The sequence below is a fragment of the Homarus americanus genome, unplaced genomic scaffold (assembly GCF_018991925.1).
Source record: "Homarus americanus isolate GMGI-L3 unplaced genomic scaffold, GMGI_Hamer_2.0 scaffold46973, whole genome shotgun sequence".
Lineage (NCBI taxonomy): Eukaryota > Metazoa > Arthropoda > Malacostraca > Decapoda > Nephropidae > Homarus > Homarus americanus.
In genome coordinates, this window is record NW_024735516.1 from 39,994 (window position 1) to 63,960 (window position 23,967).

At 41.3% G+C, this 23,967-nt stretch overlaps 1 protein-coding gene across 1 annotated transcript in view; it reads right to left on the bottom strand.

The window, feature by feature from the left end:
• Positions 1-18,001: 18,001 nt before the first annotated feature.
• The window catches only part of LOC121871268, an 81,079-nt gene continuing 75,113 nt past the window's right edge, over positions 18,002-23,967 (bottom strand). The window contains exons 14-15 of the mRNA XM_042373489.1: positions 19,506-19,640; positions 18,002-18,548 (exon numbers count right to left, since the gene is read on the bottom strand). Of these exons, the coding sequence (XP_042229423.1) occupies positions 18,404-18,548; positions 19,506-19,640 (280 nt within the window). The 3' untranslated portion in view covers positions 18,002-18,403. The remainder of the gene's footprint in view (positions 18,549-19,505; positions 19,641-23,967) is intronic.

The following is a 23,967-nucleotide window of genomic DNA, read 5'->3' on the forward strand; positions in this document are numbered from 1 at the left end:
GGCGGCGCCAATTAATAACAGACATGAATCGTACAGCATTGACGGCAACTATGAAAGTAACTTAAATTTTGGTCTGATTTTAATGAAAATTCACTTAGCAACGTATTGAAAATAATTAAATAACATATAAAATGATATATTTGTTGGTAGTGTATTATTCAGCTGTCTCTCTAAAGGAATCATACGCCTGGCAGTGAGTGTCTGGGGGGACTGCAGCCCAATGGACGAGCCGCCACTGACACACACACACACACACACACAAACACACACACACACACACAAAAAGTTGTTTATTTCACTTCACAAATACCAAAATGGATCACCTGAAGAATAACCCCATCTAATTCCACCTTAATATTAACTACTCTAACCTAATCTAACTTAACACCTTCAGGGAACGTTTGAGTAATTAATCGTCAGGTGAACAAAATCGGGGTACAATCTTAATGTGATCGCCTAATATGTCCATTCAAAAGCAACTGATTTACGAACACAATAATGTAACACCAATAATAATATGTTTACTGTGAGGGATACCTTACCATCCAACCTGTAGTATACCACCACGACTTCTAACCGTCCAGGAGGTGTGAGGTAGGGAGGAGGAGGGGGTAGTGTGAGGTAGGGAAGAGGAGGAGGTAGTGTGAGGTAGGGAGGAGGAAGTAGCGTGAGGTAGGGAGGAGGAGGTAGTGTGAGGTACGGAGGAGGAGGAGGTAATGTGAGGTATGGAGGAAGATGAGGTAGTGTGAGGCAGGGAGAAAGAAGAGGTAGTGTGAGGTAGGGAGAAGGATGTAGTGTGAGGCAGGGAGGAGGAGGAGGTAGTGTGAGGTAGGGAAGAAGAGGAGGTAGTGTGAGGTACGGAGGAAGGGGAGGTAGAGTGTTATGCCTTTCGGGCTTTGCAATGCCCCTGCTACCTTTCAAAGGCTGATGTCACAAGTCACGGCCAATTGGCCTGGTTGTGTAGTATATTTAGATGATGTAATTTTTTCTGACACTTGGTCAAACCATTTATGTCAGCTAGACGCTCTCTTCACTGAGTTAGAAAATGTAGGACTTGTTATAAACTTTGCTAAGTCAGAATTTGTTTGTGCTCAACTTTTGTATCTGGGACATGTAATTGGGTTGGGGAAACTTGCTCCTCCCACAGCAAGGTGTGACACTATTTCTCAGATGCCTGTTCCATGTAACAAACGACAAGTCCGCAGATTTTTGGGTTGTGTGGGTTATTACCGGGGGTAGACCATGTGGAGCTTCCCGGAGGGTGGCGTCCTACCGTGGCACTAGCGAATGAGCCGCCCGGACCAAACTTGGCATGGGTAGCAAGTGTTTCCTTGCTTCTCTCATGAACAGTTCTATGTTGGATGCTCCAGAGTGGGAACTGGCAAAAATCTGTACATACTTGCTGCTAATGGCAAAACCAAAAATGTTGTCTACCCTAATGGACTACAGTGAGACAATGTGGAGCCTCCCGGAGGGTGGCGTCCTACTGTTGCCTAGCGGATGAGCCGCCCCGAGGGCGGCGATTCTGCTAGTAGAATTATAAAGACGAAGTGCTTGTAGTACCTAGCAAAATCTATCAATTCTATATTAGGTTTTAGGAAGTGACAAAATCTTTTCATTATGAAAGATTTCATAAATTTCGTTTACTTACAAGACTTCACTAGAGTAATTTTCATTATATAAGCTACTGAACTTGGCACAAAGAATGAGATGTGACGATGATGACAAGGTAAGTTTGGGTGGCCCCCTCAGAAAGTTCCTGTGGCCCCCTAATGTTCCGTTTGTCCCATGTGGCCCCCTAAAAGTATGGCGTGGCCCCCTAGGGGGCCATATGGCCCACATTGAGGACCACTGAGACAATCCTTGCTACCTTTAGCTGACAGTCGAGGACGACATCTAATACAACTCGACCATTTATCAAATTGTGCAAGTTGATCAGGATATCAAAGAAACACCGACTTAAAACAATTACCACTTACTGTATTTACGGTAAAACAATAGCACAGACAATAACATTTCATGGTCCTCTGAGCCGCGCAATGTACATAATTTATCCACCATAATCCTATAATGCTGCTCTTACTCCAGTCCAAAAGTATCACCTAACGTTCACTCAGAATGCCAAAATATAATATGAACAATGATTGGAACAAGATTACAGACACTTTCCTGATCTCACGTCTCTAAGTTATGGTGGTACCCCGGACGACGAGAGAGGACAAAACCAAACAAATACATATTTATAATTTGATGATTCATAGCTCCAAACATCTTTATATAATTACATAATATTTCATGATTACAAAATATTTGAAGTTATAATAGAAACAATAAAATTCAGATCATTAATGCAAAAAATAAACTATTTATTACAAAGGATACACAGCTTCCATATGAAACCGCTCTCACAACGGTGACTGATACGAAATCAATATACAACACGCATCTTGATACTATGAAAATACATAGGCCTATGTACCACGTGACTGTACACTAGTATACAGTACGTACTTCATGTATTAGTAAACACTCGTCGTCAAAAATTAAAAACATCTTTGGTTATGTTAACTTAGACAATTAACTTTTCTATGTGATATATAGTTCGTGTAAATACAAACATATTTCCTCAACACTCGTCCAATTGTTTGTTTGTTTTGTTGGCCTTCCTGCACTTGGCGTATGGGAGGTCAGTAAGCCTTGCATATCTTTACTTTTTTTTTAAACAGATATCAACTACGTTATCAAAGTTAATTATAATGATTAAACACAATGTTAAAGTCACCTGGTAAAAAGATTCTTTAAAAACAAATTATTTTTTCTTACAAAGATGAAAAATGTTTTCCGTCAAGGATCTACACAAAAAGAATGTAAACAAAAAAGTGAGAATAATGTGAGTTGTTAACGGCGGGAGTGAGGTGCTTCTCTTATACCAACTTGGTGTACACTTTTCAAGTGTACACCAAGTATAAACGATATCCATAATGTACAACTTACTCACCATCATAACTCCACTAAGGGTTCTCAAGCTGAAACTGCCAGTCAAGAACACTGAGGAAGCTTTGATTGTGACTGTTAATTTATTCCACAGTACTGTACAACTGTCTAGCCTGTGTGTATCTTGATGTTCAACAGTTGACAGACCTCAAACATCTTAATACTGTTATGTAATGCACTTTTTCTGGCGAGAGTAGATAAAATACACGTAAAAAATACACTTTCTAGTCCAAGTACCGTACATACTTACATAAGGCACTACTGGAAACCTGGAGAAATGTGTGTTAAGTTATTACCGCCTGAAACAAGGTAAGAAAAGTACAATTAGCTTAAAGTGTGTATAAAGTGAATACTTAAAAAGGAAATATATTGGCTTCTCCCTGCTGTAGGGTAAATAGCTGTTTTGCAAGTCAATTGGATAATCCCCAACAAGACTCATTCGGGAAGGCTACAAGCCTAAAAGTTTTGCGAGAGAATTTTCCTTGAAGGAGGGAAATTTGGTGAGGGCTTCTGCCGTCACAAGAATATACTGTTTTGCATCGGTGATGTCCCCCGAGACGCTTGTTGTCTAAGCTGCTCCTTAATCATCTCTTGTTAGCAGTCACCGCAACAACAGTAAACATCCACCTACTTTAAATCGTCGACTGTTATTATCTAAAAAATGACCCCCATATACTAGGAAATGTTAACTTACGACCACCCGCTGCCTCTAACTCTCCGAAACTCTAGACAATGAACTAAAAGGTTTGTTAATGGAAGATCCCTCCTCCTTGTGACCTAAAAGTTGGAGTGTATAAAACTCTAGATGAGAGGACACTCGTATGGCACTCTCTGCGGGAACCATGTTATGTCACAACAAACTTTCTCAAGGGAAAGTTTAGAGGATATACTCTCTTTCGAGATCCTGTCTAGGAAGGTTAACATTCGTACTGTAAGATAATTTATCGTGCCTCTTGACTCTCACCTATGTCAGACAGTTAGTGTCGCTGGTGGAGACAAGGAGACCGTGAGCTGACGTCTGCATGCCAGAAACACTAAGACATCTATCACGTTAACGTCGGCTGAGTTTGTTTGATACCAAGAGTTTTGGGCTGTATTTCTTTATTTGTCAAACTGAGTCGTGTAGTGATTATTAGCAGACATACATGACTAAGTTAAATAGGAACTTTTTTATCTTAAGCAAATTTGATTATATATTAAGATGCTTAACCCCAACGTTACTTTCCTTCTCCATAAATTCAATTAGTCATGAAGTGTATCAAAAGGTATGTGTGTCGCATTCAGAAAGTGTCAAACAAATTCACTTAACGCACTGTACAAAAATATATTAATAATAATATTTGTCAACGAGACTGTATCAGAGGTGTGCACAGACTGTGTGTGTGTGTGTGTGTGTGTCTGTGTGTGTCGCCAAATACGGATAATTGCCCAATGAATTATTAATTCTCAACTAACATTAATAAAAAAAGTATACCATTTTGTTTGTTATGACTTAGTGGAGATTAGTACATTTATGGTATGTTCTGGTTCACTTAAGACGTCGTTTAATGTCATAATATATCCAATTTTGGTGTTAGGTTATATTGAAAGACATACTGACATGACAGCCAAGCACACATTATAAAATTGTTACACAACATTGTCACTTAAATCCAACATTTAATATTTTTCCTTACCTGAAGACACTGGAAATCTCTATGTCATCTTCTAAACTGTGCATCCAGGTCCTCATTATTGATGTTCACTTGATTCCATATAGGAGATCGTGTTTGTTTATATTGATTCATTATGTACACTCGGAAACGATATTCTCTAGCCCACCTGGGTCGGTACTGGAGGTTAGTACAGTGTCGTTTCTGGACGGGGGCCCACTCTAACTATCACGAGGCAACACACGCACGAACAACACAGTCATAGTATGGTTGTATAGATGACATTATGTATAAATATTGTATATGGCATTTTATACTCTGCATTATCTTCATTATGTATGAGCACGAAGAAAAAATTACCATAGGTTGTAGTTACGAAATTATGAATGGAAAAAACACTTCCAAACCACCCAGTGAATCCACATGTCGTTTACAGCGCTTGTGGCCAGACCACGATGCTTCCACCACACCCCATCTATATCTTTTATTTCCCATCATTCGCGTAACTATATGAAAAATCGTGTTTAATTTAACTACATATTTCAAAAACCTTAAATTACATGTGGATCAGTCACTCCTCATTTGACACACTTATAGTGTAATACTTTGCAGCAATCTGGTAGATTCCATGCCAACCAGATTACATGAAGTTATAGCAGCAGATGGAGGTTGGACACGGTAATAACCTGTGGTCAAGAATTAAATTTCCGCCCACGACGGTGCCTTGTAGGGGGTGGCGGGGAAGTTAGCTCTCTGGTGTAACCTCGTTGGGGCCACATAGACTTCGTTTCCTAACTCTCGGGAATTTGTCCAGGTATTTTACTATATAGTTTTACGTCACTTCGCATAAATATGCTTACAAAATCTATGCATTAAGATGCATGTCTCTTGGGAATCTGTCCAGACATTAAATATGTTATATACTACAATAATCACATAGATATGTTTACAATGTTTATGCATAATAAATGTGAAAAATATTTTTGGGGGTTCAATTAACCAATAGTCATGCCTACAAAGCAATCTTAATGCTCTAAGTGCATGTATGTGTTAAATAACGAGTCACTGATCCACATTATGAAAAGCAAGCACTTTGCCATATGGATATAGTTACACGGAAGAAGGGAAATAAGGATGAACCATGGTTTTGACGGAAACAATGTGCTCTGGGACGATGCTCACAATGACGAATGGGAGAAACCTCTATATGAAACATCTTACCTACTAAGGATAAAGCTTAATGTTACAGAACACACACACACACACACACACAGTGTAACTTTGTGTGACGCATTGTCTGACTTGGGGTGGCTTTGAGCGAACCATACACTTGATATTACAATTTATGTATCCTTCCGGTCCATGATTTACAACAATAACTGTAGGGTAAAAGTTACAATATTATACTAATAACACTGTCATGTATTGATACTATGACTAGTTACCAAGATACAGAGCACCATGAACTTAACATGATAATGATAGTGAAGCCTGGAAGGGTTCATATCATAACTTGTGTGTTCGTGCGTATGTTGCCCCGTGAGAGTTACCGTGGGCCTCCATGTGCCCAGGTGGGATGGTCAAAGTATTACACTATAAGTGTGTCAAATGAGGAGTGACTGATCCACATGTAATGTAAGGTCTTTGAAATATGTAGTTAAATTAAACACGATTTTTCATATAGTTATGTGAATGATGGGAAGCAACGTGGTCTGGCACGCGCGCGCGCGCGCGCGCGCGCACACACACACACACACACACACACGTTGTGTGGAGTCACTGGGTGGTTTGGAAGTGTTTATTTCCTTTCATACTTTCGTAACTACAACCTATGGTATTTTTCTTCGTGTTCATATATAATGAAGATAATGCAGAGTATAAAATACCTTATACAATATTTATACATAATGTCATCTATACAGCCGTACTATGACTGTGTGTTTGTGCGTGTGTTACCTCATGATAGTTAGAGTGGGCCCCCGTCCAGAAAGGACACTGTTCTCACCTCCAGTACCGACCCAGGTGGGCTAGAGATTATGGTTTCCGAGTGTACTTTTATGTAATTTATTCATATTTCATTCCTTACCTTTTTTTTTCGAATTTACCTGCGTCTCTCCTTAATTTCCATCGTCCTTTTTTCTTCAAAGTACAGTTGAGAGTAACCAAAAACCCAACACTAACACACTAAACTGTGTGTACCAGGAGTACAATAACAGTTACTGTGTGTACCAGGAGTACAGTAACAGATGCTGTGTGTACCAGGAGTACAGTAACAGTTGTTGTGTGTACCAGGAGTACAGTAACAGGTACTGTGTGTACCAGGAGTACAGTAACAGTTGCTGTGTGTACCAGGAGTACAGTAAAACCTGCTGTGTGTACCAGGAGCCCAGTAACAGCTGCTGTGTGTACCAGGAGTACAGTAACTGTTACTGTGTTTACCAGGAGTACAGTAACAGTTACTGTGTGTACCAGTAGTACAGTAACAGTTGCTGTGTGTATGAGGAATTACAGTAACAGCTGCTGTATTATTACCAGGAGTAGAGTAACTGTTACTGTGTGTGTGCCAGTGCAGTAACGGTGCTGTAATAATTTCAGGAGTAGAAGTAACAGTTACTGTGTGCACCAGGAGTACAGTAACACCTGCTGTGTATGTACCAAGAGATTTAGTAACACCTGCTGTGTGTACCAGGTACAGGCTGATTACTGTGTGTACCAGGGTACAGTAACAGTTACTGTGTGTATTTCAGGAGTACAGTAACTGTTACTGTGTGTACCAGGAGTACAGGGAGCAGTTACTGTGTGTACCAGTAGTACAGTAACAGTTGCTGTGTGTACAAGTACAGTAACAGTTGCTGTGTGTGTAAGGTACAGTAACAGCTGCTGTGTGTTACCAGGAGTAGGCAACTGTTACTGTGTGTGCCAGTAATTACAGTAACCAGTTGCTGTGTGTACCAGTAGTACAGTAACAGTTGCTGTGTGTATGAGGAGTACAGTAACAGCTGCTGTGTGTACCAGGAGTAGAGTAACTGTTACTGTGTGTACCAGGAGTACAGTAACAGTTACTGTGTGAACCAGGAGTAGAGTAACAGTTACTGTGTGCACCAGGAGTACAGTAACACCTGCTGTGTGTACCAGGAGTTCAGTAACACCTGCTGTGTGTACCAGGAGTACAGAGACAGTTACTGTGTGTACCAGGAGTACAGTAACAGTTACTGTGTGTAACAGGAGTACAGTAACTGTTACTGTGTGTACCAGGAGTACAGAGACAGTTACTGTGTGTACCAGTAGTACAGTAACAGTTGCTGTGTGTACCAGGAGTACAGTAACAGTTGCTGTGTGTATGAGGAGTACAGTAACAGCTGCTGTGTGTACCAGGAGTAGAGTAACTGTTACTGTGTGTACCAGGAGTACAGTAACAGTTACTGTGTGAACCAGGAGTAGAGTAACAGTTACTGTGTGCACCAGGAGTACAGTAACACCTGCTGTGTGTACCAGGAGTTCAGTAACAGCTGCTGTGTGTACCAGGAGTACAGAGACAGTTACTGTGTGTACCAGGAGTACAGTAACAGTTACTGTGGGTACCAGGAGTACAGTAACAGCTGCTGTGTGTACCAGGAGTTCAGTAACACCTGCTGTGTGTACCAGGAGTACAGTGACAGTTACTGTGTGTACCAGGAGTACAGTAACAGTTACTGTGTGTAACAGGAGTACAGTAACTATTACTGTGTGTACCAAGAGTACAGTAACAGTATCTGTTTCACATGTACAGTAACAGCAGCTATGTCACATGTACAAGAACAGCAGTTGTGTCACTTGTACAGGAACAGCAGCTGCGTGAATCAGTTCAGGTAATAATGAAACACTCTGTGAAAAACAATCAATATCTTATTAATATATATTATATGTGAATACAATGTGTAGAAATGTGTGGTATAAAGAGGTGTGGCGACGACTGCCCCAGAGAGCACTTGGTGGTGATTATCTTGGTGGAGACGCGTCACCAGCTGCACACGTCCCTCCCTCACACACGTCCCTCAGTCACACACGTCCCTCCCTCACACACGTCCCTCAGTGACACACGTCCCTGCCGCACACACGTCCCTCCCTCACACATGGTCCTCCGTCACACACGTCCTCAGTCACGTCCCTCCCTCACACCACGTCCCTCCCTTCACACATCTGTACCTCCACACACGTCCCTCCTCACACGTCCCTCCCTCACACACGTCACTCCCTCACACACAACCACATCCCACACACACACGTCCTCCCTCACACGTCCCTCCCTCACACACGTCCCTCCCTCTCACACACGTCCCTCCTTACACACATCTGTACCCTCACACACGTCCTCCCCACACACGTTCCTCCCTCACACACGTCTCTCCCTCACACACGTCCCTCCCCACACACGTCCTCCTCACACACGTCTCTCTCACACACGTCCGTCCCGCACACACGTCCCTCCCCACACGTCTCTCCCCACACACGTCTGTCCCCACAGGGTCTCTCCCTCACACACACGTCCCTCCTCACACACGCCCTCCCTCACACACGTCCCTCCCACACACACGTCTCTCCTCACACACGTCCCTCCCTCACACACGTCTCTCCTCATACACGACCTCCCTCACACACGTCTCCTCACACACGTCTCCCCACACACGTCTGTCCCTCACACACGACCTCCCCACACGTCCCTCCTCACAAACGTCTCTCACACACGTCCCTCCTCACACAACGTCTCCTCACACACGTATGTCCCTCCACTCACGACCTCCCACACACGTCCTCCTCACACACGTCCGTCCCTCACACACGACCCTCCCTCACACACGTCCCTCCTCACAAACGTCTCTCTCCCCACACACGTCTGTCCTCACACACACTCCCACACACACACGTCCCTCCTCACAAACGTCTCTCCCCGCCCCTCCCTCATACACACACCCCACACGCGTCCTCCCCACACACACACACACACACACACACACACACACACACCCTCATAACACCATCAGACTATTACACCACGTGAGTTCCTCCTAACACCATCTGGGAGGGAGTTACAACACGTTTTGCTGTTCAACACCTACATTAATCTGTATGTTCACTGTATGTTCCTTTACCTTTCTCTAATGAAGGCTTTTGTTAAACCACCAATGTATGTAATAAGTCATTTATGTCCAATGTATTTTTCAGCCTTCGGGCTGCAGAATTTTCAATAAACCGTTAATTATTATTATTATTACACACACACACACACATACATACATACATACATACACACACACACGTCTCCCTCCACGTCCTCACCACGTCCTCCTCACACGTCCCTCCCTCACGTCCCTCCTCACACGTCCCTCCCTCACACACGTCCCTCCCTCACACGTCCCTCCCACACACGTCCTCCCTCACACAGTCCCTCCCTCACACGTCCTCCTCACACGTCCCTCCCTCACACGTCCCTCCCCACACACGTCCCTCCCTCACGTCCTCCTCACACGTCTCTCCCTCACACGTCCCTCCCTCACGTTCCTCCCTCACACGTCCCTCCCTCACACGTCCCTCCCTCCTCACACACGTCTCTCCCTCACACGTCTCTCCCTCACGTCGTCCCTCCCACACACGTCCGTCCCTCACACACGTCCCTCCCTCACACACGTCCCTCCCCCACACACGTCCCTCCCTCTTCCTGTACCAGGTTCCCTCATTTGATTTTCATAGTAATGTCTCCAAACTATATGTGCATAACAATTGAGCCGTAAGTATTGTGAGTAAAGTGGTAGAAAGACCTTCAGCACTCCGCCTCACACCACAAATCAGCACCAGCACTAGCACAGAACAGCATTTACCCTCCCCCCCCCCGCACTATCTCTCACTGATGAGATTAAGGAAGCATCACTTGCTGCACCAGACGAACGTTCGCCCGCCTTCTGCCCGGAGTGGTGCTCGTATTATGGTATGCAACAGAGAGAAAACTTGACTATAATGGGTAAGCATAGTGCATGTTATTATTCTCAGTCTCCTGTAGTGTTGTCATATTAGTAAGAGTGAGTTTTGCAACACAAAACTGTTAAGAACATGTTGAAGCACCATCTAATGTCAGTAAAGAACAGATTATGGATACAGAGAGGAAGTAAATGTGCTATACTGTGAACTTTGATCATCTAAACCTTGGCTTTAGCCTTGTACACGCCCAGGCGAGGCCATCATGGTGTTAGTGGATAAACATTCAGCAAGATACAAATTTTTGGCAATTAAAATGGAACACAGAGAAGAGAAAACTTTATACAAGAAAACTTTATATAAAAATAATTATGAACCATTTTATAAAGAAATGTTCACAAGTCGAGTGATTCGGCTGAAGATTGTGAATAAATACTGAATATATATACACACTCCCTGTATATATAAGGAAGAAAGATTTTGTATATAATGTCGTGATGGTTGTTCATTGTCCTGCCAAGTAGTGTGGTAAGAAGGGTGGGAACAAGATTAATGGAGTGGGGTGCGAGGTACAGTAGATTAAGAGAGATAACACGGGTGTAAATGTTAGAGGATACAAACACTGTTCTGGTAGGTTGTGGCAGCAGAGAATGTAGCGAACAAAAGTTAAGTGATAACAATAGAGAAGAGAGACAGAGAGAAATGGATGTTAGTTTTAATGGAGATAGAACGGAGGAGGAGGGGGGAGAGAATGTTTCCTTAACTAGGGGTAGATGTGCTGCCAAGCATAATCGAATTAGTGCACAGAGAGAGAATTCTTAAACGAATAGTAGAACAGCCACTATCAGTCACGCGAGAAACATAAATTCAGAGACGCGAGGAAAAATAATTTGAAGTGTAGGAATTGATGCACTGAAGAGCAAAATGTGGCGTGGATGAGATGCAATGAATACGAAATGTGGCTATAAGATGTGGAGGTGGAGGAGGGAGCCGAGTACAGTCTGCTGAGGCGGTCTGGAGTTAATGAGAAAACGGAAAGTGAAAGATTAGCAAAAATGCTTCAGAGGGGAAGACCGAGACAGAAGTGAAAGGCTGGAGTGAGGGAGGCGGAGATGAGCTCTGTTACCACCACTGTATCTGTCATCCTAAAACACACGTGCTATTGGGGTGATGTGCTGGGATGATGTGTGGTGCTGGGGTGATGTGTGGTGCTGGGGTGATGTGTGACGCTGGGGTGATGTGTGGTGCTGGGGTGATGTGTGGTGCTGGGGTGATGTGTGGTGCTGGGTGATGTGTGTGGTGCTGGGGTGATGTGTGTGCTGGGTGATGTGTGTGATGCTGGGGTGATGTGTGGTGCTGGGTGATGTGTGTGGTGCTGGGATGGTGTGGTGCTGGGATGATGTGTGGTGCTGGGGTGATGTGTGGTGTGTGGTGCTGGGGTGATGTGTGACGCTGGGATGATGTGTGGTGCTGGGGTGATGTGTGGTGCTGGGGTGATGTGTGGTGCTGGGGGTGATGTGTGACGCTGGGATGATGTGTGGTGCTGGGGTGATGTGTGGTGCTGGGGTGATGTGTGGTGCTGGGGTGATGTGTGGTGCTGGAGTGATGTGTGATGTGATGGGATGATGTGTGTGGTGCTGGAGTGTGTGTGTGATGCTGGGGTGATGTGTGGTGCTGGAGTGATGTGTGTGCTGGGTGATGTGTGGTGCTGGGTGATGTGTGTGATGCTGGGTGTGTGTGGTGCTGGGTGGTGTGTGTGATGTGTGATGTGTGTGTGCTGGAGTGATGTGTGTGTGTGCTGGGATGATGTGTGGTGCTGCTGGTGATGTGTGTGATGCTGGGGTGATGTGTGGTGCTGGGTGATGTGTGTGTGTGCTGGGTGATGTGTGGTGCTGGGTGATGTGTGGTGCTGGGTGATGTGTGTGGTGCTGGGTGATGATGTGTGGTGCTGGGTGATGTGTGTGATGCTGGGTGATGAGTGTGGTGCTGGGTGATGTGTGTGGTGCTGGAGTGATGTGTGTGCTGGGTGATGTGTGTGATGCTGGGTGATGTGTGGTGCTGGGTGATGTGTGTGATGCTGGGTGATGTTGTGTGGTGCTGGAGTGATGTGTGGTGCTGGAGTGATGTGTGATACTGGGGTGATGTGTGTGATGCTGGGATGGTGTGTGGTGCGGGAGTGATGTGCTGGGATGGTGTGTGGTGCGGGAGTGATGTGTGACGCTGGAGTGATGTGATGGGATGATGTGTGGTGCTGGAGTGATGTGTGATGCTGGGGTGATGTGCTGGGATGATGTGTGGTGGGATATGTGATGTGCTGGGATATGTATTGAGTATATAAAATAATTTGTCAGGACTCCAAATTTACAATTATTTACTTCAAATTATAGCATCACCATTACTGTAGCATCATTCTACATAATCACTCTTCCTCTCACTGTAATTTCCAATGATTACAAAACAAATACAAAAATATTTTTTTACTTACAACAAAAATCCTTAGAAAAATGGTCGAAATTATTAAACATTTTTGTTTGTTCTTTTGGGGTATTAGTTTCACTTACTTATACTTTTATTAATGATACAGTACCTCATTAAAGTAGTTCAATATCTCTACAGACTAACAAAACCAAAGAAACCCATACATCATTATTTATTTACCTGAACCCAGTCATCCTACCACACAGTCCTGCTTGTAATCCGTCAATCCCCTCTAAATCACCCTTACCAAACACTCAAATAGTAAGGATTATTCCACACAGTCCACATTACTTCATTTGTTTCTGTACATTCTCATTAGTACACGTGCAGGGTGGCAAAAATATTTCTACCGGAAGGGCAAACACGGCAACGAATATATACACTTACCCTGTATAACACGCACGCACACAAGCACATACATACATACATAACAATTGGGTCAAATGATGATAAACCATTTTACGCACTCTGGTATGAAAATGCTTAAGTAAGTGTATAATAAGGCTCTCGTTTTGATTATCCAACGTTGCGAGTACATCAGGGTTGTTCTCTTGTTATTCTAAATGAAAATATTTTCGATTGATCCAACTACAGTATAGGTGTAGCGGTTGTGAAAGGAGGGCTGACGACTACCCAATTTAATTTAATGTATAGGGTCACCGGGAAAGTTCTGTACAGTATTCCAGCTTTAAAATGATGGTACTTGAAAGTAAGTCCAGTAAGAGGACACGGTGCACCCGGGTCTTAACAGTGTCTGGTGTGTTTTCTTCTTATCAAAGAGTCAATCTATGCCTTCCAATACCTTCCATTGTGAGAGAATTAGATATGGATCATCATGCAACTCAAGTCGTCCTATTCCTGCCTCGCGTGCAACTGACTCAGCGTATTTTGAACTGCGCTGAAGCATGTTGATACACTCTTGTTTAGATCACATGAGATTTAAAATCCTAACGCTTACCTAACCTAACCCCTAGGTAGCGTTAGGGTGGTTAATCTTCAGGCGATATAAGCTGTGGTGTCTAATCTTCAGGTGAAATAAGCTGCAGTGTCTAATCTTTAGGTGACCTCTTTGTTTTAATATCAATAACCAATGAACAAGTAAGTAAAATTCAATGTTCCAAGGATCATTGTTGATGTTAAAAAACCGAACAACTGTATGTAGCAGCAAAATTCATATCTATCAGCTAATAAAAGGAACCTCATCACATGTTGTCAAGTCTAAACACTATTCCCAACATCTTATTCTCTATACAACTCATATAAATCATGATATAAGAACATCCGATATTGCTAAGAATAATTCACTGCGACCATCTTTATGTAAATTAGTTTTATTTAATTACTTTCATCGGGACTGGACTGTGGAGCAGCGCTGTCATGTACAGTATAGTGGTAAAGTTCGATCATCAGCTAAAAAATTATTCTCTTGATTTCAACAGGTGAAAATACAGGTGAAAATACATATATTTGCATTTATGAATAGCACTGATATATATTATTATTTGAAAATATATTTAACGCTTTTCGGAGTAATCGATCCATTCAAACTTAATAACCAAAGGACATTTTTACCAAAGAAAGCTTTCGGAGTTTTTACCTAAACTTTTCGTGGATCATTAGAAATATTTCCTTGTTTTTTATTTGCGTCTTTCTCTTTTATCATAGCCTTGTTTAAGTTACTGGAGAAATTATGTAACACCACACAAATTATAACACTGAAATGGTACTGTGTTTTATCTTCTTCTACAGAGGGATTTAAGTATCTTGTCTAAGTACAAGACATTGGACTTTATGTTGCTTAGCAGTACAGTAAAGTAACCTAAAGTAATGGGAAATTTACTTCATACATAACCTTAAATATCAATGTATGTGTGCTATAAAAACACCAATACTAAAGGAACAGCAAAACCAACAGTACTAAAGAAACATCATCACAAAATGAACACCATAACTAAAGGAACACCATAACTAAAGGAACACCATAACTAAAGGAACACCATAATTAAAGGAACACCAACAATACTCCCAACAGTTGACTGACAGTAACAATTTAGCTTCTCGTATTCATCAATATCATCATGAAACGTCGGAAAATTATAAGGTATCGATAGATATAAAAATAATATTGGTATTGATGAATTATATAACAATGTATAATTTTTATTTATTTTCTAAATAATATTTTTAAGCGAGTGTAAAGGAGAAACTACTATCAGGAAGCTAGTTTCAGAGACCAGCTGTTAATGTTGGCGTTATAATATACTAGTGCGCTTTGACAACGAATCTAAGGTACTACAGGCACAAGTCGTTAACATTAATCGAGATAGGCTTTAACCCTTTCGCCACGGGAGGTTACCCGAAGCTGAATAAAATCGTCTGGCGGTAGCCAGAATAAAATGACAAGTGCGTGAAACGCGGCGAAAGGGCAAATACATCTCTGAACATTATTAGCTGCTTCTAATACCTTTAACTCATACTACATTGATTATGTCCAAGTGCACTGATAATGAACTATTCATATTTTATACTTTAATGCAACAGATAAAAATATGGCATGGAAACTAGAAAAATAAGAAAATAATATAAATGCCAGTTTATATTACATAAAGAGCAGACTAAATAATATTCATCATATAAAATATAAACTTCCTGTGGAAAGGTTTACTGCGGACTTATTGTTAGTCTCTGGTTTTAGGTTCTTTATGCTAGGATTCAATTTGCCATAAGTTAAACGAATTATTATATTTACATAAAATTTCAGAATCTCATTTGCTTAAATTACGATCATGTTCTAAATAGTGTTTGCGAATTTCTGAAAAATAAATATGAGTTTTGCCAACAGACGTCGCTGTAATTGTAAAAGATAATCCCTTGTGCTTTAATATTTCTGAGCTAGAAGTCACACAGACAATTTCCGATGTATTCGATTGAGTAATTAATTACACTGTAGAGAGATTTTCATAAGTAAATTTAAACGTGAATTGTGGATAGGTGGTGTTCTAGTGCTTTGATTATCCGTTCTTTACAAACAAAACTAGTGGCCGGGTCTTGGGTACTGTACAGTACTGCTAGCAAGGGATGGCCTCACTTACAGATACACTTAATGAAATCTATAATTGAGAATCTATTGTTCTAACCTCATCATCATCATCAATGTTTTACGTCGCGACTACTCCATTCTGTACAGTCTCTTGCAGTCTTACAGGAAATTTCTTAAACCTCTCCACATGTCATTCTTGGCATACACCAACCCCCAGGGCAGGCGAGCACTAACTCTGGCAACAACACCTCTAACACCACGATACACAACAGGGGACCCAAGAGAGACCCTTGATGGACCTCTAATTTACCTCAGATTCCTAACTTCCCTCACTATTAACTTTCAAGATTCTTCGGTCTTCATATAATACCATAACCACTCGACCAAGACACTCTTCTACCCCTAAACTTCTCATTACCCACTTTATTGCTTCATGATACCCTGCCTTCAAATGCCTTCACTTGCTCTACAAATAAAAAATACAACTTTCTCTCTTTCCCTAAAAATATCTCTTGTAGGTGCCTGGTCGTGAATGTTGCCTCTGCAGTCTCCTACCTGATTGAATCCAAGCAGTAAGTGTTTATCATCACGCTCTTAGGCCAGTCAGCTGGAATAATACATTCCATCATAACTGCATTAATCAATTCGATCACCATCGTCTGAAGCTTTTAATATTTAACAACACAAGAAAGGAGGAAACTGCAGCGGGCCTATTGACCAAACTCCTATCGCTCATATATCCGTCCAACCTATATTTGAAGCAATCCAGCGTGTTCTAGTTAAAGATGATGTTCGGTAACTTGTTCCACTCATCCACTAATCTATTTCAAAACCAGTGTTTACTTAATCTCGCGCCTAAATCTAAATTTGTCTAATTTAAAACCATTGCTTCGACTTCGCTCCTCATTTGATAGTTTGAGTACCTTTGTTATATCACCTTTGTTTAACCCTGACTTCCATTTATACACCTCGATCATATCGCCCCTCACTCTACGTCTCTAGAGGGAGTGCAAATTAAGATGCCTTAACCTGCTTCTGTACTCAAGGTTCCTGGTGCCCAGGATTAGCCTTGACACCCTCCTCTATTCCTGATCTACCAGCAGCCATTCCTGTCTTCCATTATAACTAAATCAACCTAAAGTAAGGGTATAAGGGTTGGTAAATGGTGATAGCCAGTGATAAAACATAACGATACAAGAGACTACAGTACCTCAGCCTTCTTACTTAATGACTTCAGATATACAGTACAAGTCAGTGGAAAATTGGGTTAATATTTGATCACATTTGGTTAAGTAATTGTATGAACAAATAAGTGTCACAGGACATACTACCAGTTACCAGGTGATGATTATGGTGAGTTTTACCAATGTTAAAGTTTCAAGAATGTCCATAATGGTATAACAAACTGAGTTTGTAAAATCATCCTTTGACTATTAACATTTACTCGCTAATTTCCCCTATTATATTTCTCTAGTCTCACTGCAAAAATGCCCTTTATTGCGGGTACTCAAACGTGTAACGCTGAGAGTGTTTCTTGGCGTTGGTAGTAATGAGTGGGAGAATGTGTACACACAAACACAGGCACACGCACACACACACACCAAGTTAGGTGAGACACTACTAGGAGCAGCCGTCCACACCGCCACACCACACCACTCACCTTGGTTGTGTTGGGTTGTGTTAGTTTTTGTTCGTTATGAAAAATGTTGAGCAGTATCAAAATTATCCCCGCTGTACTACTATACTTGTCTGTAATAGACGAACACCACAAACATAACTTTACACACACACACACTGTCTATATATATATATATATATATATATATATATATATATATATATATATATATATATATATATATATATACAAGTACATAGTTAAATTTGTACAAAAATAACTGATACTGACCCAGGTAAATGCATCTTCTTACCTGGTCAAGTAGTGTAGTTATCACCAGCGTATAAAACATCTATAGCTACACCCTGAGAGCTGCCACACCCGCCAACACCGCCCTTCATACACTCTCACCTTGGAAGCCACAGTGTTTATTCAGGATAACCGCCGCCAATCTGTCCGGCAGAGGAGCGTCAATAACCTAAGTGTGTTTATGTTTTACCCTGTAGAATGTTCATCACAAGGCCGGGAAGAATCACTCGCCAGCAGCACCACTATTACAAGTCTATTCAACTTGGTTATTATTATTATTATTATTACATGGGACGGAAACAGCAACCCAAGGCGTCTGTCCGATGTGTGACCGCGGCAGTTGAGCAAGAGATGGAAAGTGAGTTAGGTGAGCAGTCCGCCAGAGGAGCGAGGAACGCCAGCCTTCATGAGCACCACCAACACAGCCACTACCAACACCCACCCACCGTCACTCTTCGCTCTACACATCCTCACCGACCAACCTCCCGAGCTGACTTTGTACGTCCGCCTGTGAACAAACAGACACATGTATAGACAATGAAAATTAATTCTTTAATACTTATGGTACAGATGATACACACGAAGCATTAGTTCCTTCACTATGGCGACGCTACTTTTAATATTTTATTTAGTTAACGCCAGATGATTTTTTTCAACTCCGAGACGACCCCATACACAAAGGGTTCATAGACTATTAGTAGACTATCTCACCTTAATAGGATCACCTGAAGAATAACCCTATATCTTATTTCACCTAACCTAACCTAACCATATTAACACTAACCTAATTCCTCAGGTAGCGTTAGGCTATTTAATCACCAGGTGAGATAAGCTGGGGAGCTAATCGCCAGGTGATCCATGAGTTATAAATAAGCCATTTTTAGTATTTATAAAGTACTGTTCATATCATTTAGCGAGAGATTTACAGTGGGTTAGACTCATAGCCACCACGACAACCGAACACTCACCTGATGACCTGGTGACTCACCGCCTAGTGACTAAACCTGATGGCTTAGTGACTCAACCTGATGGCCTAGTGACTCAACCTGATGATCTAGTGACTCACCTGATGGTCTAGTGGCTCACCTGATGGCCTAGTGACTCAAATGATGGGTTAGTGACTCACATGACCACCTAATGACTCACCTGAAAGCATAGTAACTCACCTGATGGCCTAGTGACTCACCTGATTATTTAGTGACTCACCGGAAGCCTTATTGACTCACCTGATGACATAGTGACTTACCTGATGGCTTAGAGACTCAGCTAATAATCTAATGACTCACATGATGAGACAATGACTCACCTGATGACCTAGTGGCTCACCTGGTGGCCTAGTGACTCACCTAATATCTAGTGAGTCTCTCGATGACCTAGTGGCTCACTTGGTGGGATAATGAGTCACTTGGTGGGATAATGACTCACTTGGTGGGTTAATGACTCACTTGGTGGGTTAATGACTCACTTGGTTGGGTGGGTGTTGACGGTCCTGGAGTGTTCGGGTTTAGGAGAGATGGATGTGGTTGACGGCAGGTGTTGGGGCCAGTGAGTGTTCCAGGTAATGAGCCAATCAGGGCGCCCCGGACCTCTCATCTCCAAACTGTGAGAAGAAACAACCAGAAAATGTTCACTAACCTAACCTAACCTAACCTAACCTAACCTAACCTAACCTAACCTAACCTAACCTAACCTAACCTTGTGACAGCACCTTTGCTTTATATAAATATTCATCCAAATGAATAACGCCATGAGTTAATGGGGCTTGAACATGTAAAAGATTGTTTTTTTTTTTTTTTTTTAGCGAAAACCCAACTGCCTTTTCTTAATTTATTACGAAAATATTTTTTATATAATTCCAAGTGTGTATATCACCGTAACTATCTCAATGAGCTATTGGGTGTTTAAATGAGGACGGAGGCTATCTTAAAGTAGCTCTTCTAAATATGTCCGATTGATGTGAAGGTGGGAGTGATCTTGAGTAGGGACCCTCGAGGGAGAATGGAAATATAACCGACGTCCTTCCTAGAGGAAAGCCGGAGCACCTCAACGATGGCTCTAAATAACGTCTTCCTCTCGTCAGGGTTATCAAACTACTGCCCACAATAGGTGGCCAGAGAGACGGATAATTATCATTTAGCTCAGCACCAAGTGAGGTGACTTCCCGTGGACACGCCTTATGACGTGCTCTGAACATGCTACCTCATAGCTAGTGAAAAGTTACATTGGGTGATATTTATACAAGTCTAATGTAATTAACCCACATTTATATAAATACTTCTGCAGGGGCTAATAAATCGCTCGGTAACACCTTCCGAACTCGCGAGGAATTAACTATTCTCGCAGAAAAACCCTATACATAAACCTAACCATGTTACATGTGTCTGGGGGAAACACTAAACCGGGAAAGCTGACACCTGCTGTTGATCAGCTACTCAAGCCCGAGTCTGAAATACCTTATGGGAGAGAATATTATGTACAATGGCAAACTGGAAGATTCTGACTTATAATCACAAAACAAAAATATTACTGCCAATATTAACACAATTGTGGAAATCGTTAACTTGGATATAGCAAATCCCGTAATAACATGGCAGAAATAAGTCTCGCCTCTTTCGTGTTTAAGAACGCAACTTCTTAGCAATGTACAATTTTTGCGACTGAATAATCACGCTGGATGAATGAGTGAGTGGCGCTTGTGACTTTTCGACGAAACATTCACCTTTGCGGAGAGCAATGGTACTGACGTCTGAAGGGTTCTAAGACTACATGGCTGAAGATTTACAAAACAAAAATATCACTATCAAAATAAAATGGCAAAAATAAATCTTGCCTACTTCGTGTTAAAGAACGCTTCTTCTTAGCAATGTACAAACTTGCGAAGGGTTTGCAACAACGAAAAAGCTGATGATTTACAGATCGTGATAATATCATTATGGAACTGTCATATTTGCAGTTTGATCATTATTAACAATATCTAACTGACATATTTCCAGCTTAAACATTATTAACCTTGCTGGGGAAAAAAATCAGCATTTTCTATGTCTAAGGTTTGAAAATACTGAGAATATGTTACTTCAGTATATATATACAGTATATTACAGTAGTAGGCAGCTACCAAACAGGGAGGTACTACTGCCTGGGAAGATACTGAAAGCAAAATATATTGTCTAATGGTAGACCCTGCTGCTATATGGCATCACGAAAATTGTGACCAAGTCCCAGGTGGCTGATCTGACTTTCTGCCTCATTTTACATACAATTGCAGGGTCTCAATTGTTTTTCTTACTTTGACAACACAACATACACATATTGTTTCTCACCATTGATTTTTCTTTACATTTTTGCATTTCTTTATGGTTCTTTATTATTATTATCATTATTATTATTATTAGTGTTGTTATAACTATTATTGTTAACATTAATATTTTATTTTTAATTTTGTATTTTGTATTATAAATTTTATTTACTATGAATTACTATTATTTTGTATTTTTATTATAAATTTTATTTAATATTAATTATTATTATTATTATTATTATTATTATTATTATTATTATTACATTTTCACCCCACAGGCCCTGACGTGAGTCAGTGACCTGTGCCCGGCTGGGCTAATCCCCAATAGAAAAAAAAAAATTATATATATATATAATCAACAACCTCACCAGCCAGGACTCGAACCCTGGATCTACTGTGTGGGACCAGGGAACGTTACCGACCATGCCACAAGGACACTAAAAGCAGTTCTAGACTATGTTACATTTCACACAAAGCCTGTTCATCGAGCTGATGGCGCGGTGAACCTCCCACTGGGAACTGCCCATGCCGCTTATGTGGATGTCAGTAGCATTTTACCGAATCCAGCTGGTATGAAACACGAGGTAACATATAAAGTAGGAGAGGATTTTCATAAAGTATAAAAACTTTGCATACTTTTTAATATTTTTAATAATTTTTATTCTCTTTCTCGTCATTTCTATAACTCGTAAAACCTTTTGCGTTACCCCTTTGAGTGGGTAACTTAGTGAGTGTTATGCTGCAAGTTTTGGATTTCAAATAAGAATTTAGTGATTCAAACTCAGATGGTCGGTCATCTATAAATTCACAAGAGCTAGTGGCAACTGATAGTGAAGAATTACTGTAGCTGCCTCTACAATAAACGAGAAAACAGCTACAAGTGTTTACATCAAACCCAGGGTTCCAAAACTTAATTAAAACAATTAATGTGATACCAAAACAGCTATCCCAACCTAACCTAACCTAACCTAACCTGAGATATACTGTATCATTCTAACTACACAATTTCGGATCACCTGAAGTTTAGACACCCTAGCTTGTTTCACCTTATCATTAACTCCCTTAATGCTACTTTGGGGTTAGGTTAGGTTAGGTTAGGTTAGGTTCGGTTAGGTTAGGTTGTTTATGTCAGTTATAAAATTTCTAAATCTGTAATTATCACAGTAACTTATATCCGTGTTGGCCGCTACACTGGGTGGGGTTAGTCGCCGCTCTTCTCGTGAAAACACCAGATAATAAGCTCGTCTTTCTCGCCTGAAAGTTAGGAGGATAATTGGACATTATCTATCGGTAACTTCTTCATCAAACTTGTGAGGAGAAGGAAGAGGTGACCTTTATACTGTACAACCAGCGTCCCCACCACACGAGCCGCCTCACCCCTTCCACTTCTTGTTTTATTGTTTCATATTAGTGGATATTTTGTATGTAGGATCACCTGAAGATTAGATACCCCGGTTTATTACCCATGAAGATTAACCACCCTAACGCTACTTGGGATGGTTAGGTTAGGTTAGGTTAGGGAAGGGTTGATGTGACTAGGTTAAGTCAGGTTAGGTTAGGCTTTTGAGTTAGCTCTGCACTCCACTTATTCGTGTCAACCTGTGGTGGACCTCTCCAGCTCATCTCTCTCATGACGGTCGGCTAACTTACACTAGCTCCCTTCATACAAGCGAGTTTTCCCAAAGCGTAAAAATCTCTTAGTGTGTTGCCCCCCTACCTAGATGAGCAGTAACTGTGGCGCGTGAAAACACGCTCCTGTGAAGGGAGCCAATGCCCTACATGTGTACTTATTCTCTTAAATCTAGGGACGTGTCAGCCTTAGATACAGGCTTAGTGAAACGATTGTGTGTCCTACCTGTGATCCTTCCCAGTGATTATTTTATATATTAGGACACGACACTTTTTCTCCTTGGCCAGTGATGCTCACCAGAGTGTTAACATGCGTGTCTCTGTCTGAGACCGTCACAATGCTCACTATTTTTGGTTGTCTCTCGCATCAGTGATTCGCTACTCTAACCTTTCTATATAACTTTTTGCTGTGTTTATTTATAAGAAAAATTACATTATGTTTGACTTCTCCCGACAATAGTGATTTAATCTAAGTCTAGTGATTTTATTACCTTCATTATTCATATAAATTTTTCTAGATCATAACTTATTTGTTCAAGAGAGGAATTTATGGTTGACGTTCTTGTATTAACTTAGTTTTGAGTTCGGTATTTCCTTTACAAGTACTTAATTTAGTTAACTATAGCTTTTAACCCGTGACATTAGGTTAGGTTAGGTTAGGTTAGGTTACTTTAGTGAATCTTCAGTTAGTTCTGGTCATTGATATTAATCACCACCATTTGTTTATTGTGTGTGTGTGTGTGTGTGTGTGTGTGAACATGAATTCTGATAGCCTGACTAAGACTGAAGTGATGGATCTTCAATGTTTCAGTAAGGAACACACGAGGATGCCACCAAGCTCTTACGAACATCAGGTGACGTTAAGCCTAGCGAAGACGTCTGTTAACCTAACCTTGTCCACAGTAATTCTAAATTCCTTTTTTACAGATACAAGTTAAAACGGTAATTAAAAATACTGTTTAGTTTATGTAAGTATTCAAAGCTGTAACATATGTGAGTT